At 54.2% G+C, this 16,035-nt stretch overlaps 6 protein-coding genes across 6 annotated transcripts; 3 read left to right on the top strand and 3 right to left on the bottom strand.

Moving 5' to 3' along the window:
• Positions 1–148: 148 nt before the first annotated feature.
• Positions 149–2,134, top strand: KRP23_8893 (NADPH--cytochrome P450 reductase; the record flags this gene model as incomplete). The annotated part of the gene is made up of 5 exons (XM_067894393.1): positions 149–340; positions 421–525; positions 608–1,227; positions 1,292–1,817; positions 1,895–2,134. The coding sequence occupies 5 exons, from the start codon at positions 149–151 to the stop codon at positions 2,132–2,134; spliced, it is 1,683 nt and encodes a 560-aa protein (XP_067743831.1).
• Positions 2,135–4,759: 2,625 nt separating this feature from the next.
• Positions 4,760–5,815, top strand: KRP23_8892 (Histidine triad nucleotide-binding protein 3; the record flags this gene model as incomplete). Its single annotated transcript, XM_067894392.1, has 1 exon — positions 4,760–5,815. One exon carries the CDS (start codon positions 4,760–4,762, stop codon positions 5,813–5,815), a length of 1,056 nt encoding a protein of 351 aa, XP_067743830.1.
• A 147-nt stretch (positions 5,816–5,962) lies between these two features.
• On the bottom strand, positions 5,963–8,347 carry KRP23_8891 (uncharacterized protein; the record flags this gene model as incomplete). The annotated part of the gene is made up of 1 exon (XM_067894390.1): positions 5,963–8,347. The coding sequence occupies one exon, from the start codon at positions 8,345–8,347 to the stop codon at positions 5,963–5,965; it is 2,385 nt and encodes a 794-aa protein (XP_067743829.1).
• A 248-nt stretch (positions 8,348–8,595) lies between these two features.
• KRP23_8890 (uncharacterized protein) lies at positions 8,596–11,268 on the bottom strand (the record flags this gene model as incomplete). Its single annotated transcript, XM_067894389.1, has 1 exon — positions 8,596–11,268. The coding sequence occupies one exon, from the start codon at positions 11,266–11,268 to the stop codon at positions 8,596–8,598; it is 2,673 nt and encodes an 890-aa protein (XP_067743828.1).
• Positions 11,269–11,559: 291 nt separating this feature from the next.
• KRP23_8889 (RIIa domain-containing protein 1) lies at positions 11,560–11,892 on the top strand (the record flags this gene model as incomplete). The annotated part of the gene is made up of 2 exons (XM_067894388.1): positions 11,560–11,634; positions 11,713–11,892. 2 exons carry the CDS (start codon positions 11,560–11,562, stop codon positions 11,890–11,892), a joined length of 255 nt encoding a protein of 84 aa, XP_067743827.1.
• A 391-nt stretch (positions 11,893–12,283) lies between these two features.
• KRP23_8888 (Casein kinase II subunit alpha-1) lies at positions 12,284–13,614 on the bottom strand (the record flags this gene model as incomplete). Its single annotated transcript, XM_067894387.1, has 3 exons — positions 12,284–13,106; positions 13,181–13,318; positions 13,529–13,614. 3 exons carry the CDS (start codon positions 13,612–13,614, stop codon positions 12,284–12,286), a joined length of 1,047 nt encoding a protein of 348 aa, XP_067743826.1.
• Positions 13,615–16,035: the final 2,421 nt, after the last annotated feature.

The raw sequence follows: 16,035 nt of genomic DNA, 5'->3' as shown, positions 1-16,035 counted from the left end.
GTGGTTGCAACTTGCCACCTCCTCGTAAAAATGCAGCAATCAATAAAAACTCGCGACTTGTGCTGCTGACGTACGTGTACCAGTAAATCGGTACATATTTTTTCCAGTCTGTAATTGTGAGGTGGCGAGGACAGCAACAAGTAGCGACATGTTGGCGATGCGAGTGCTTCGCCGCGGGCGCTTTAGCGCATATCATGCAGCAAACTTGAGCGGCAATGTAGGTTCTGTACACAAAGTCACTGGCCGTGGCGCCCTGCAGCAGAGGCGCTTCTTGAGCGATGGAATGGACGCCTTCATGGAGTTCGAGCGGGAGATGGCACTCAAGCGACGAAAAGAGAACGTACGTTTGCTTTGCATTAAGTTGACTACATGCTAAGCAGTTCTAAGAAATATTGACGTGGTGTGACTGTGTCCGTTTAGCCCGAGCAATTCGCACCGGTAGGTCCCGTGACTCCTCCAGTCAAACCGGAGGACGACGAGTGCTGCCACTTGGATTGTCCAAATTGCGTGCTCCTTGTCTACCAGGTTTGTTGGTGTGCAGACAACGATGAGTGTTCATGACCAGTTTGTTAATGCTGCGTACGCGTGCGTTTCGTTCTTTTGGCAGGAGAAGCTGCTGGAGTACGAACTCAGCCTACAGAGCCAGAATCGGACAGAGAAACCTGAGGCGCCTACGCCCAAGTACGACTTAACATTTTACGCTAGCAAGGACGACGAAGAACTGCCAGAAGAACGGCGGAAGTTGCTGATGAGGGCCGATCGCGCAGTGTTTGAGGTGGCAGTCAACGATGTGATCAGTGCGCCGCACCAAACAACGGACGGGGCGTGGCGGTCTGTGCGTCACATCGACCTCAGCATTCGTGGTGACCAACAAGAGCTCGTTAGCGAGCAGGCGTCGAATATTGGCGTATATGTACCAAATGATCTGCCGGTGGTGGAGCGCATGCTCAATCACTTGCACGTTGAAGACCCTGACGTTGTGTTCGCTGCGGAGCCTCTCCACGGATCGGAAGAAAGTCAGCTGCAGTCTCCACTCCAAAGACAGGGTTCTCTTCCACGGCCGTTTGCTCAGGTTGGAACCGTGCAAGATGCGCTCACATGGACATTCGATCTGATCTCGACCCCACGCCCCAAATTTCTACGCAGTCTAGCCGTGTACGCCTCTGACGAAAATGACGTTGCTGCTCTGATGGCCCCACAAACAGCGGAAGTCATTCAGGCCGAGAGGTAAGCGAGTAGTTGACCTCCATCTAGTTATTGAGTTTGCTCATATGTTGTTCTCTTTACGTAGGCGGCACCAGCACACGACCATAGCCGACATTTTTGACCGCTTTCCTTCGGTTCACCTCAGCTTTGCCGAGTTTTTCCAGATCGCACCGCCCAATGCCGCGCGATACTACACGGTGTCTTCGTCGCGGCAGTTTTCCCCTGACTCCGTCTCCATCACTCTGGGCCTTCGGAAGACAAATACGCAGCCGCTGCCGCGCTGTTCGAGCTACCTCGCGATGCTGAAGCCGGGCGACTCCATTCGCGCATCATTCTACCAGTCGTCTTTTGTATTTCCGTTCCATGACCAGCGCCCTATCATGCTCATTAGCGCGGGCACTGGAATCGCACCCTTCCGCGCGTTCTTGCAGGATCTCGAACACGAAGGTGGTCCATCGCCTAACCAACATCGGCCAGCGTATCTCTTTTATGGCTGTCGAGAGACGAACGTGGACTTCCTGTATGCCGAGGAGCTACAGCATGCGCGGGAGTCGGGCGTGCTGGACCAGCTGCATGTGGAGTTTTCAGATGACAGCGGCAAGCCCAAGCGGGTACGTGTGGTATTGTCGGTTGTGTCTTGGAGGTGACTGAATAGCTGACTTGCTTTCATTCGCGTTTGTTTCAAAAGTATGTCCAGGATGCACTGATCGACCAAAGCGAGCTTGTGGCGCGGCATCTGCTTGCTGACGAAGGCTACATCTACGTGTGCGGCAGTCTGGCAATGGGTCGCGCCGTGAAGAAGGCCATCGCTGCTGCTCTCGTCCGGCACTCCGCGTATTCGGACGGTGCGATCAGAACGCAACAAGACGCTGAGCGCGTGGTGACGGACAAGCTGGCCGGCCACCTCATCATCACGGAGCTGTGGTAACTACATGTAGATCGTCTAGGACTTACTCTGGGAATGCACGTACAACATTACAACTTCTCAGGAAGTCGTCGTTCAAATCTTGCGGTTTGCATGCAATTCGTCATGTAGTTTGCACGAATCTGTATGCCACTAGAAATGTTTATCGCTATTCCCTAAGAGCATCTCCAGCGGTAGGTCTGCTTCATTAGAGTTCTCGTTCTTGTGCCCACCACGACGAGCTGATACTAGAGCACGGCCACTGTCGATGGGCTTGAGCAATTGACTTAGAAGCGTCTTGGCCCATTATTCCCCGAAGGGCGTCCTATAGGTACGCAGCCTACAGAGTCCGAAAGGGCTAATGTCTGAGCCGGCTATCACCGTGCAACCCTCCCCACCTCCAGATAGGCACACGGCGACACTAGAAAACTTTTCTGCTACGTCTCGTCTTGAAGCAAACTTGGACGGTGCTCAGTCTCGTCATGCAGGTCGCGTGGCGAGGCATCCGTTGCGCAGCTCTCGAGTCAACGCAGCATTCTCCTCGAGCCTTACGTCCGTGGTGGGAGCTCCGCCAAGACTAACATTTTTAGATGTGGCGGGTAGCTGATCAGGAGCGAACAACGAGCTCTCGGGACTCCTTCAGCGATCTTCTTCCTCCTCATCCTCGCCTCCGCGGAGGACGGCGCTAGCGCGACGCTGGAGCTTGGAGACTGAACGAGTGCGCTTGACGGAGCGAAATGAAAAGGGAGAGCTTGTTGGAGGAGCAGCGAAGCCTCGGGGCGTATCCAACAACACCTTCGAGAGCACCTTCGAATTGGCTGTGGACGCTGGGTCCATGAGACCAATGTTGAAGTGCGTACATGCAACAGGACAATGCGTGCGGTCAGCAATAGTTACACTTGAGAGCTGCACGGACAGACCATGTCTGGACTAGGCAGCAGCTCTCACTTTTGATTTTGATCCATCCACCACGGCAAGAAATCTTCGGGAGCAAGGCCAGCTCCCCTCGCTAGTGCTTTTACTTTTTCCTACACTGTGAAGCACACGAAAGTTCATTGGTTGATTAGTAAAATAACTTGTGTGACACTGCCTCATTTGAGTAGCGCGCTGAGGACTCGTACAGTTGTTTCGTGTCTAATTGACACTGTACCGTGTCTATTGGGGTGTATATATGGTACGTATAAACAGCCATTTGAGCCGGTCATTCAGCCACACCATTTTTTGCAAGCGCACTTGACCCTGGGACCGTCCGTCTCACGAGAGAGGATGGAACAGGTGAGAGGAAGGCACCTGTCCCCTCACCTGCCCCCCGTGTGTGTGTGTGTGTGTGAGGGGGGGGTTACGCTCGCGGTACACGGTACTGGACACGCACGCTGTGGCATCTTATCCTTGCTATCTCCGCTCCTTGCCACCCATGTTTTCGGCACGTCGAGTACGCCGATCGAAATGACTGTATCTGCATTGCAGCTAAACTCTAGACGCCAATGCCCCCGCTGCTGACTGCGCCGCTGGGCGCGTGCAGCGCACCTTCGGTGGCCCTCGTCTCAAGTGAGATGCACGTTGCCACAGGGGCCACAAGGCAAACGTATCGTATGGGCGCTCCGGATAATACTGCATCCGGATGCCACAGCCAATCAGACGCGTCAGCGAAAGTTCAGACTTACCGCCAGTTGAGGGTAGGGTAGAGTAATCCGGCCTGTCTCAAAATGGGCCTATTCTCGAGAAATGGGCACCTTCAATCCTGCACACAAGTTAGATTACGTTATGGCGGAAAAAGCTTGGCATACACACATGTGTTGGCCCTCTATATGGATGGTACGCTCGACACCATGACGAGCCAAGCTTTTCACGTGCTTCATTGAACACACAAGATGGTGTGGAACATTGCCGAAGCGCTAGTCAAATTGAGTCTGTTGGTCGGAGCCGAGAGATTGTATATTTTTCTCAGGTTCAGGGCCCAGTCAACTTAGCTGTTTCTACGTTATTGTAACCCTTGTGTATTCTTATACTCCGACACATTCCTCGTCACTGATGCGAATTCGGGGCTTAGGGGCTGCTACAGGCGTGGACATGCTGGATAAGTAGCAGTTGTAGCTGAGTATGCCGTACGGCTTGCTAGCTATTCTCCGAGGATTTCATGTCAATGAAGACCTTTGTACAATTTCCACACGTTCGTAGTTTATTGATCGATTAGTACTGTATGCTGGTGCGAAAGCTCACCCTATCGTTCAAGGTTTGCCATTTAAGTCGACGTACAGGAGTACCATCATACAAAGAGCATCGACACCTCCTTCCCATTACGAGCTCGCTCTGCTTCACGCTATCGCGGGCCCGGTGGTCGCTGCAAACAAATGGGTCCCTACATTTGGGCACGTGCCCCGTCTGCATCTGTAAGCGCTAAAAACCTCGGATGGGAGCCAAAGGAAAAACCTCGGAACTATCCGCCGTCTGAGCAGGGCGCCGAGGCCGAGGCGCTGTCGTCAAGTCCCACATCGGCGTCTAATAACAACGCGGAGGAAAGAGAAGAGCAACAGCAGGCAGCGCCGAGGCAGGGCTCATTGTTACTTTGGTCCCCGAGACGGAGAGCGCGCGCACGACCGGTTGTCGCTCCACTTCTCACTTTACAGCGATCTCAGCAGACATCGGCTCATGCTCGCGGTCATGTCGGTGAGCGCCGCCCCGAGGAGGAACGCGCGCCAGCCCAAGAAAGCGAGGCTCCGTAAGCGCCTGCGCGCATGTCTGCCGCACTTCCACGCGAGCGAGCCCGAAACGGAGGCGACCCACGACGCTCGTGACAGTCAATCTGCCATCCAGATGCCCGCGCGCGCCAGTGCGCCTGTGCCCTCAGCACGCAGCCTGGACGTCGCCACGGACACGAACCACTCGTGGTCCGACACGGAGCAGATGTCCCCCGTGTCGCTCATGCCGACCCAGAGCCTCAGGAAACGGCGTCAGCACGGCAGATCGTCCGCGTGCTCGTCACCGTCGTCTGCGTCGTCGTCCTCCTCCACATCCTCGACCGTCTCACTCTCCAGGAAGGGTGTCACGTACGGCCACGACGGCGCGCTGGTCTCCTGCCGCTTCTGTGAGATCCTGCAGTCGGGCGACGAGCCCTTCTTGTACGAGGACGAGGACGTGGTCGTGTTCCGCCCCCTGGCCCCCGTGGTCGTCAGCCACATCCTGGTGGTGCCGCGTCGTCACATCCGCAACGTGAACAAGCTCACGCCCGATGATGCGGCGCTGCTGCGCCGTATGCGAGAGGTCGCCGCTTCGGTGCTCCGGGAAATGCCGCGTCCTTCAGTCGTGCTAGCTCCTCCGAAGGTAGAGAGGCCCCACGACGTCGCTGAGGACTGCACGGACGACGACGACTCCGAGTCGGACTTTAAGTTTGCGTTCCACTCGCCGCCGTTCAACAGCATCGATCACGTGCACATGCACGCCTTCCGCACGCGCGACGGCCGTTTCGGATGCGTTGGCTCCATCAAGTACCGCACAGAAACCTGGTGGTGCCGCTCGTTCGACGAGGTCATCACTCGCCTCGGCCTTCGCAACCGCAAGCAGCGCGAGAGTGACGCGTCCACTGTCGAGTCGTCCGCGAGGAGGAAGGAGCACAGGCGGAGGCACCATGCGAGTCACCCGGCCTGTAGCCGTGAGGTGCATTCCAACGGGTCCAGGGTCTTAACATCAGTCGAGAGTCTGGGCTGACAAACAACTTGTAGAAAATGATGGAGGAGGCAGGGATGTCTCCCAGTATTTAAAGTCATCAACATCTTCTGATCGCAGGAAGATGTATCTCTATGAATGCAAGACACTTCGTTTGCACTTATTCGACAAGGCGTACTCGTGGAAAACTTACACAGCCGCATGCTGGCCTACCATCTTCTTGGTCTTGATCGCATTCCACGTCTCCAGGATTTTGCTGTGGTCACCAACGCTATGGTGCTTCTTGTTCATGGCTGCTCCTAACGCCTTCACCGCGCCAGCATGGACAGCACTCACATCTTCAATGCTCCCCACCTCGGCAGCACTTTCCAACAGCGTCGTAAAACAAGAGGTTGGCAGCACGTAGTTATCATGACGGATCTTCGCAGCCTGACGATAGCCTTCAATCACAGCGAGCTTCCTGCGTTTCGATTCCTCGTTTCCGCCCTTGCCCCCCTGACCACAAAGCTCCGGTATCACCAAGCGTACGATAGCCTTACTAGGTACTACGCTCCGCTGTGTCATGTCTTCCCAGACCACCATAAAATCTCCCTCTGAAAAGGTTTTGGACTCTCCGCTGTTGAGTTTGCTCATGGCGCTGAAGACGGTTTCGAAGTCTACCGCTCGAAGAGGTATTCCGTCCGACTCGAGCTGATCCAGCGCGGTAAAAACCATGCCTAGCTCTTTTGACGCCAAAACGATTCGTAGAATATCACGCACTGCGCGTCCTGGATCGAAATGCAACGCACCCGAGCTCTTCAGAACTGCCATAAAATCCTCTGGATGGTTTCTAGCATTTTCAAGGCTGTCCGTATCTTGTAGAGCTTCAGCGATCTGCCTAGATACCTGCTTTAGTAGTCCCAGTGCAGCATTCGTGTCTTGGTATTGCTTGAAGCGCACCAGCGCGTCCCGAATGCGAAAAATGCGCAAGCCTTGGAATTGCATAGCCAAAAAAGCCTCGTACGCCATGCGACCGTCACGCAGTTTGCCCTTGCCGCCAAATAGACCCACTATGCGTGAGAGTGCATGTTTGAAATTTCCACGCACACGCATGAACCCACGCAGCAAAGAGCGGACTTTGTCTACCTCCTGGTTCTGCGAGTATGCCTCAATTGCCAAATCAGCCAGCCATGCTGGGACGATAGTAGCCTCGTCCTCCGCAGACGTTGGTTCCTGTTGTGCATCTCTTGCTAGCATGTCGTTGCTAACAGGCAACGCGTACAAGTCGACAATAGCTGCAGCCTGGGCGAACTTTCGAGTCTCCAGTAGCTCATTCAGCAACGGCATGTCCGCCTCTTTTGTTCGCGACTGAGCTACTGCCCCTTCTTGTGCTAGCTCACTGCTAGGCACTAAAACTGTCGGTGTCAGCATGAACGGGGTGCCATGTAAATGCTGTTGGTTGCGAGCAATGAGAGCATGCGTACGGTCATTGAATGCCACGCCATTGTCGCGCATCTCTTTCAGCATAACAGCCATTTCACTTGCAGGAGCACCCGCGATACCCAGCTCCTCAATAATCTCCAACAATGCCGGGTATTGGGCTGGCTGCATCTTCAGGCCAAAACGACGGCGGTTCGCTAAAATGGCAAGCGCGTGCTGAGATCTTGAGTTCCCGCGACACACGAGCATCAGTTTCATAAGCGTCTGTGGGGACAAGCGGATTTCCGACCTCCGATAGAAGTCAAAAGCCGCGTCGGGTTCGCCTGCGATTCCCAAACTAGTGATAACGCGGTTAATATCGGCCTCATGCCACTTCCGGCCATCTTGCGGGTTCAGCTTTTCTGCAGCAGCCACCACAGTCTGCACATCGCCCTTTTTCGCTTGGGCAACTATCACCCGCGTCGTGATTTCGATCGACGGTCTTACGCGATTCACCTCCATCTCGCGCAGCAGTGTCTTCATCCCCCTATAGTCTTCAAGCATGATAGAAGCAGTAATTCCAAGGCGGTAGACGATCTCGGGCGGGACTTGCCCTAGCTCGGGATCGTATCGAGTCATTGCACGCTCAAAAATGTCCCGCATCCTCTGCGGGTCCTTCGTAGTCACGAGGATGTTGAACATTTGGCCATACATTTCGAAGCTCACACGCTCCAAGTAGTGGTCCTCCACGTAACTGAAGGCGTCGCCCTGAAGTTTGAAAAGCCTGCGAAGTCTCGCGATCTCGTAGAAGTCCTGGGCGATTTCTGGGGGCACCTTGGCCCCACCTTCCGTTTCGCTGCTCAGCTCCTTCCACAACAACGGCAGCGTCTGTCTAACCTTTGACATTTCCACAGGCCCATAGAACTCCTGTAACTCGACCCACGGTCGTTGCACCAGCTCGGAGAGTGCAATGTCGCGCACTTTGACGTCATTGGCACGCGCCCTGTACACTCCACTGTGAGCGTTGGGGGCCGAAGAAAACGTTTGACTTGATGCAGCCAGCTGCTGAGGGAATGGTAGACATAGCGGGAGCCGTACGTGGGGTCTGGGGATGGCTATTCGACGAGCAGAGCGGTGGGTCACCACCACAGAGCTCCTTGCCAGTCGCCGCCACATTGGACTTTGTCGAAAATCAGCCAATCCAAAGGCGAGCAAGCTAGGCCCCACGTTGGTATAGGTTGACCACGTTGGTACTTCTGTGCTGCAGTGCGCTACAGGTACTTTGAAGAATGTGTTTGTGGTGTTTATCTCTTTCGTCTTCTAGCTGACTGTCTATTCCGTTGTCACCAGCCCCGTCGTATGCTTCGTCACCGACGCACTGGAGCGCTGTCCACTGCGAGGCCCACGAAGGTTGCGGTGGTCTACTAGTGCGCCTCCTCCTCCTCCTCCTCGCGGTTCGTCTTCTTCTCCTTGCGATCCCAGTGCTTCCTCGGCTGAGTGCTCATATTCGCACTAATCTCGTTCATGGCCTCCTGGCCCAGAAGAGTTGTCATACTATCACGCAGCACGAGCGCCTGCTTCCAGAGGCCGCCCTTCTCGCTTGTCTTCAGAGCCACGCTGTACATGGTCTTCACCTTCCGAAGCGCATGGACGTCGCCACGTTGACGCCGGAAGTAGGCAGCCTCAAGGTTTCCCTTTCCGTCTTCAGCGGGGTCCACCTCGTTCAGGTTGCCCTTCTCGAAGAGGCGGATGATATCCAACGACTTCAGCGAGAGGTCCTTCTGTCGGGCCAAGTGCACCAGCTCGTAGGCATCGGCTAATGGCACCACAAAGTCGCGTTCTTCCAAGAGCGTCACCATGTCGTCGACGATTTTCGCCTTCTGGTTTTCCATGGCACTGCGCAGCACTGCCACCACAGCACGGTACACGTACCCGCCGCACACGTCAGGCATCTGCATCGCGAGCTGTTCGGCTTCTTCGACGTTTCCATCGCTCGCAAGCTTCGACACCACGATGGTCACCCAGCTGCGCGGTACACCAAGTCTTTCCTTGTCACTCAAGGAAGCTACGGCTTCCTCATACAGCTGCTTCACCTCCGTGATATCGCCCTCTTGTGCCGTAAAACTCAGCAGAGTCTCATAGCACAAGTGCGGCAAGATGTAGGTGTCATTAGGATCGCTTTGGGCTTCGGCAAAAGCCTCCAAAATTTCCAGCCGCTGCTGCTTGTTGGCATTGGTGTAAGCGGGGCACAAGTACCCCACGACTGCTCTGTTCACCTTCAAACCGCGGTCCTTGAGGTCCTTGAGCACCACCTGGAAGTTGGTATTGTCGTACAGCACCTTTTGCTTCTTGTTGTTGTCCTTATTGCGGTTAGCGATTGGCAGGTGCTTCCGCATTGAGCTCAGAATTGTGACGTAGTTGACCTGCGTCGCCTGCAGGCCACGACTCTCCATCTTATTCAAGGCCTCCAGAGCCTCCGTGAATCTGCCATTTTCTACCAGCGTTTGCAGTACCAGGTTGATAATCTTGCCGATGTTGAAATTCACAAAGGTTGCCGATCTCTCGCCTCTCTCGTTTGCATTTTCCTCATGGCTCTCTTGAGAAGGCATAGGCTCATTTCTGCCGTCCTTTCCCCAGTACGAAGCTAGCACCTGGTCAAACAGCTCCAAAGCGGCATCAGCATCATGAAAACGGCGGAACAGCATCATGGTGTCGTCCACGCGGTAAATCTGGACGCCTTGGAAAATCATCGCTTTGCTGGCGTTGTAGCTAAGCTCGTCTCCAAGCTTGGTTTTCAACTTTACGTAGTGGGTGATGACCTCAGCCAGAGCGTAAGCATACTTGCCGTGAACCGAGGAGAAACCCTTGACGAGAGCAGCCACTTTGTCATGCTGGTTCGATCTAATGTACGAACGCACAGCATCCCTAGCCACAGAAGGACTTACAAGCAGTGCATCTTTAGGGAGTTCACCTTCAAAATCATCCGGCAGTTGCGACTCCTCGACAGGCTTTGCAATAGAGTCCACCAAGGCAGCAGCATCACTCGAATTTCCTTGCGCTAGCATCTCACGAAGGCGCGGGCTCAAAGTGAAACCGGCGGCCTTGCTCTTGCTGGGATCGGCAACAAAGTTTGTATCCTTCAGTGACGCTGCATTGCGCTCGATAATGTTGTTTGTTCTCGTATCGAATCGCACGTTGTTCTCAACCATCTCCTCCAAAATATCCTTGATTTCGGCGTTGCGCTCCAGCGTCTCCAGAGTCATCATGATACGGTTGTAGCCACGGGCGTCGAGACGCAAATCGAACTTCTTACGGTTCGCCAGAATGTCGGAAGCCTGCTGCTTGCAGTTGTTGCTGTTGCAAACGCTCAGCAGGGCGATAAGCGTGCCCCCGTTGAGCTTCATGCTCGAGTTGCTGTAGAACTCAAAGGACTTAGCAGGCTGCTCAATGATGCCCATACTGAGAATGACGCGGTCAATGCAAGACTCGTGCCAGAAGCCGATCTGCGGATCCACCGACTCGTAGAGCTCCTGCACCCTTTCCACGTCACCCTTGCGCGCGTAAGCCATCATGAGTCTCGACGTGATTTCGTTGGTCGTTTCATGACCAGCATCGGTCATTTCCTGCCAAGTATTGACAGCCGAGTCCATGTCGTCGTTTTGCAGATAGCCGACAATACCGAAGCGGTAGATCATCTCCGGGACTGCCTTGAAGCGCGGCTTGGCCGTCTCGTAGATCTCGATCAGGCGCTTGGGGTTGTCCTTGCGCTGCAAGATGCGGAACACCTCGCCGTACACTGCAAAATTGATGTGCGTTGGATACTTGGCCTCCAAGAAGGCGAAGGCGTCCAGCATGACGCCCACGGCCCGTGTCTTCTGCGCTGCCGTGAACAGGTCGATGATCTCGTCGCTGGTCACGTCTTCGCGCGCGATGGCGTCGGTCAGCTCGCCTCTGAGCGCCTTGGACACTTTGCTGATCTGCGATTTGCCCAGTTCTTCACGCAGGTCGCGTGCAGAACGTGTGAGCAGTAGGTCGCGGTCCACACCTGCGATGTTGGTGAAGCAGTTGACGCTACCGAGCTGCTGCTGCAGTGTCATTGGCGCGCGGACGGCAGGCAAGCGAGCGACCTCGCCCCGCAGGTGGCGGAGCGCAGCAACACGACACGCACGCCACATGTTTCGACTGGAGTGACGGGTGTACGCGGCTGCAGATGCAATGCCGGCAAGGTTTCGAGAGCTTGGTGGCTCTTTGTGCTTTGATGTGCACCTCCCTTTCAGCGAGTGAGCGGTGGGCAGTGGTCCGGTTTTTCACTTGGACTGAGTATTGCTGGGTTGTGTACACCACATCATGGCTATAGCACCGAAACGACGCGAGCTAGGATTGTGAAAATGGCGGATACGGAGGCTGTGGGGAAGATGCAGGTGCTGACGCCGCAGCAATTGTCGGCTCTGAATGAGGCGAAGGTTGGGCAATGATGCATTCAGCAGTATTTGCGTACTATTGAGTCGTCTGGGTGCTTACCTTTCCGTTTACCTGGACAGGTGATGATCCGCATGGACAACGAGCAGTATCTGCGAGACCACCCAGACGTGTCCAAGCTCATGCGAGCTCTGGTGCGCGGCATCCTGCGGAACCGGCCTGCCAACCCAGGTACTTACGCCTACCAGTTCTTCTCGAGGGACAGCGCGGCCATCCGTCAAGATCTAGACGCAAAGGAATAAGCAGTGGACATGGAGGTCACCGATGCAAAACAAGAAAGCGACGTATGAAAAGTAAAGGTTCGTATTCACGTTACACCGCCGCACTCACGCTATCGTCTCCTATCACGTCGTCAAAATTCAACGAAGGCAAACGTATCCATCCTGCCTCGCCAGTCTCGTCGCCCGCGCAGGTTATCCTCCGCGCTCTCGCTACTGGGTGTGGCATGTCCTTGTATTGTGTTCTCGATTTGTTATCTAGGGCCCGGTCGCTTCTCTTCTCGTCGCACTGCTCTGTTGGCGATCACAGACCGCTCGAAACGCATTAAGCATCACCTCCAAAACAGCGCTCAGTTCTCCTTTTCAAGTTCCTCCTTTTCTCGAAACGAGGGGGCTGTGACCTTCACCAAGCACTTTACGCACTCGAGTCGGATACACTGGTGATCTCGTCGGTGTGATGCGCGCTACCACGCAGCTTCTGCTCGGCTGCATCGCGCACAGGCTGGAAGTACGCGTGCTGCATGGCCTCTTTTGCTGTTAGTCGCTCCTGGTGGTCGTAACGCAGCAGACCATCCAGGAAGTCGATGGCCTCGGGGGACACCAAATGCTTGTTCTCTTGTGTGATAAACTTCTCCCACGGCTTCTTCGTGTGCGTGCCCAGGATGCCGTCGTACTGCGGGTCTAGCTCCAGGTCGTACGTAGTGAGGTAGTCAAACAGCTCGTCCGTGCCCTTCACCTTGGCAATCTTCACCAGCTGGTCGCAATTATCGTGACCGTGGAAGAACGGCTCCTTGCGGAAGATCATGGCCGCGAACATGCAGCCCAGACTCCACATGTCCAGCGAGTAGTCGTACTCCTGCATGTCCACCAGCAGCTCCGGTCCCTTGAAGTAGCGACTAGCCACGCGTACATTGTACTCGCGGCCCGGGTGGTAGAACTCGGCGAGACCCCAATCAATCAGACGCAGCTGACGCTTTTCGTGGTCGATCATCACGTTGTGCGGCTTGACATCGCGGTGCATGATACCGTTCGAGTGGCAGTAGTCAAGGGCCTTGAGCAGCTCGAACAGGTAGTAGCGGATGTCAAAGTCGCTCAGCGTCGGGTACAGCGTCTTGAAGTCCGTGTTGTTCACGTATTCGGTCACCAAGCTGGGGGTCTTGGACTGCGGGTCACGAACCACATCCAAGAGTTGGACAACGTTCACACCCCCCGACAGGTTCTGCAGGATCTTGATTTCACTAAGCACGCATACAAGGCAGTGTGAGTTTCTGACGGTTCACATCCAACCAAGAGCTTGTGCAGACGAACTCACCGCTTGATTTTTTTCTTCTTGACGGGCTTGAGGATCTTGATGACGCAGCGAGAGTTGCTGGCCACGTTGTAGCCCTCAAACACTTCGCTGTACTTGCCGCGACCGATCTTGCGGATCACCTCGTAGTTGTCTTGGTCTCTATACAATCGCACGAGGCTCTGTGAGTTCACCAAAAGATCTTCCCTACAAATAAGCCAGTGGGCACGCCCACTCCACGGTCCAGGGACACTATAAGGATCCCCGCGCGCCTGGGCAAGTGCGTCTTCCCCCTCCACAGCGAAAGATTTCGAAGGGGGGCGAGGCGAAGAGGGGGCGACAGAAATGAACAGGAACAACAATAAAACGCACCCCCAAGCCACATTGAGCGTCTCGTAGTCCCAGTATTCGCGCGGACGCGTCTCATTTACGTCGCAGTACACACGCGCGCGACTCATGAGCAACTCCTCCGTGGTCACCGCCTTTTGGCCTTCTCACGCTCGGCTGCCTCTCGCCTTTGGCTTCTGTCAGCGACGAGTTCGTGGCATACAAACGCAAGTTTAAACTTTTCACTTGATGTTTCTATGATGAACCAAAATACGGAAATATCGAACTTAATCGAAATTTAGTGGTGTGTGAAAACACAAGTGACTTGCTGGAGCACCGGGCCAGACACATTAAAATTTAATAAAAATTAGTCAAGTGTAGGTCTCGATTCTTGACGTCAATCTGGACGTCGACGGGTCGGCCGTCCAGCTTTGCAAACGACGTCGCGGATACACCCAGCCGACACCCCGGCTATTGTAGTCGTTTAATTGGCAAAAACTCTTTAAGGTGGCCAATCAAAGCAGCTCCAAGTTGGATGCCACATCAGATGTCATATTGAAAGACTTCTTGAAAGTATTCGAAGGAGTCGGCAAACAAGACCTACACAATCTACTGCGCTTCGCTGTAGCTTTGGGCAGAAAGATTCGCATGTTTCATGCCACACCAATCCTTCTTCGAAATCTTTGCTTCGAGAGCTTCGCTCAGCGGTAGCTGACTCATTCTCAGATCAGAACTCCCATCGATAAAGTCGGACACACGGCCGCCATGGACGATCAGACCGTAGCAGAGGCGAGCTGTTTGACGACCCCCTCAAGAAGTAGCAGAACCAATCCACACTCCCAACCACCAAGCAAGAACTCAAAACATGCGGGAGACACGTCGTCAGCAACGCGGACACACACGACGCTGTCAAAAAGGTGTGGAGTAACACCACGATCAAGGACAAGCTCGACCAAATCATGTCGAATGACGCCATCAGGGACAACTCCTTCAAGACTGACTTTGCGAGCGATACAAAATCACCCCATCAAGACCAAAATCGTTGCGAGCATCACCATCAGCAACTCTTGCGTCGGAGTCACTCACTCAGACAATCAGAAGATATACAGCCCTCACAAATGTGCAGCAATGTCCCGCTGGACGAATATATCCCGTGCCATACCAAAGAGAGAAGGTGTAGTATCAATTCATTGTCTGTGTGGCGAGCGAGCAGCACGCAAGCGTGAATAAAGGAGAGTTCAGTCGTGGTCAGGCTCGGTGATTTTATTGTTTGAGCTGCAATGACGATTTGCCAATCATAAAAGGTAAAAGTAAGGTTGGTTCCCACATGAGGAGGCTTTATAGTGATGCCCTGAGAATGTTTGAGGAAAATATTCGGGGTCAGAGTCTCAAAACAACTGAGAAACAGATTTGAATCAGCAAAAGAATCTGACCAGAGTCGTTTCGAGAATATATTGGCGAAATGGGTCAGTCGTGACATGAGGCCTGCGAGCATTGTTGGTGATCGTGGATTCATCACGACTGTTCAATATTGTACATAGGATTCTTACTGCTCCATCTCGCCAAAAAGTTACTGATCGGATCCATTCCCAAGCCTCTGGCTCAAGGTTGACACTCAGACATGTGCTGTCAAGTGACGAGGAGTGCGATTTTCTTCTCTGTTTCATCAGACATCTGGACATCAGTAAAAATGTGTGTGGTGCTGACATACGTCTGTCACGCCACAGCTTGCACTTGGCGACAAGAAGCCGTCACATGCATGATCTGGTGAAGCACAATCAGTGCCGGTATTCAACGTGACCGAGCATCATCAGTTGATGCTCGCGGCGCCACGGGACTGGACACTACTTCATATTTCGTATCTACTGCAAGTCTCAGCGCCAGCGACGTGAAGCGTGCTTACGCTCGGAGACATAACGAACAACAACGCGGGCGTGAACATCGCTCTCGCTGCAAAGGACCTTCAACACTGTAGGTTAGGAACGCAGCACAAGGAGTCTGTTAATTGTGGCTCGTTCTCAATCCAGTCTCACTTTTCAACTTACCTTCCCGAGTCCAAGTCCCCGGCCTCGTCATAAAGATTTTTTTCGCTTGGAAGCGTTGGAACCTCACCTGCAACGTCCCGCGCGTCGTCGACAAGGCTGCCGTCTCTCCCTCTCCAGTGTGCGTAGCCAACTGAAGAGCAACTGGGCCGTCGCTTGTACAGGCACGACTCGGTTAAATACGAACTCAACTTAGAACCAAGGCTAAGTTCGCCTTAGGTTCGCATCTCCCCATTTGAAAGTGGCGGGAAGATTTCCGCTAGACCTGGATAGAGACGTCAACATGGATGCTGACCATGCCCCCCCCCCCCCCCCCCCCCCCAGCCAATCTACGAATTCGTCCGTCCACCCAAATTGATGCGATGGGACCATACCTCACTGATATCGTGGTACCGCGAGTGAAACCACTACCTCACCAAGATCAAGATCCGTCACCGCTGCACGGTGACGGTGAGGTGTTTGAACGGGTAGTGGGTACCGTAAAGGGCGCCATATGCTCGACATCATCTC

The sequence above is a fragment of the Phytophthora ramorum genome (assembly GCF_020800215.1).
Source record: "Phytophthora ramorum isolate Pr-102 chromosome Unknown Phyram_PR-102_s0007, whole genome shotgun sequence".
In the NCBI taxonomy this organism is placed as follows: domain Eukaryota; phylum Oomycota; class Peronosporomycetes; order Peronosporales; family Peronosporaceae; genus Phytophthora; species Phytophthora ramorum.
Note: the sequence above shows the minus strand (reverse complement) of the source record. Positions and strands in the feature narration are given on the sequence as shown.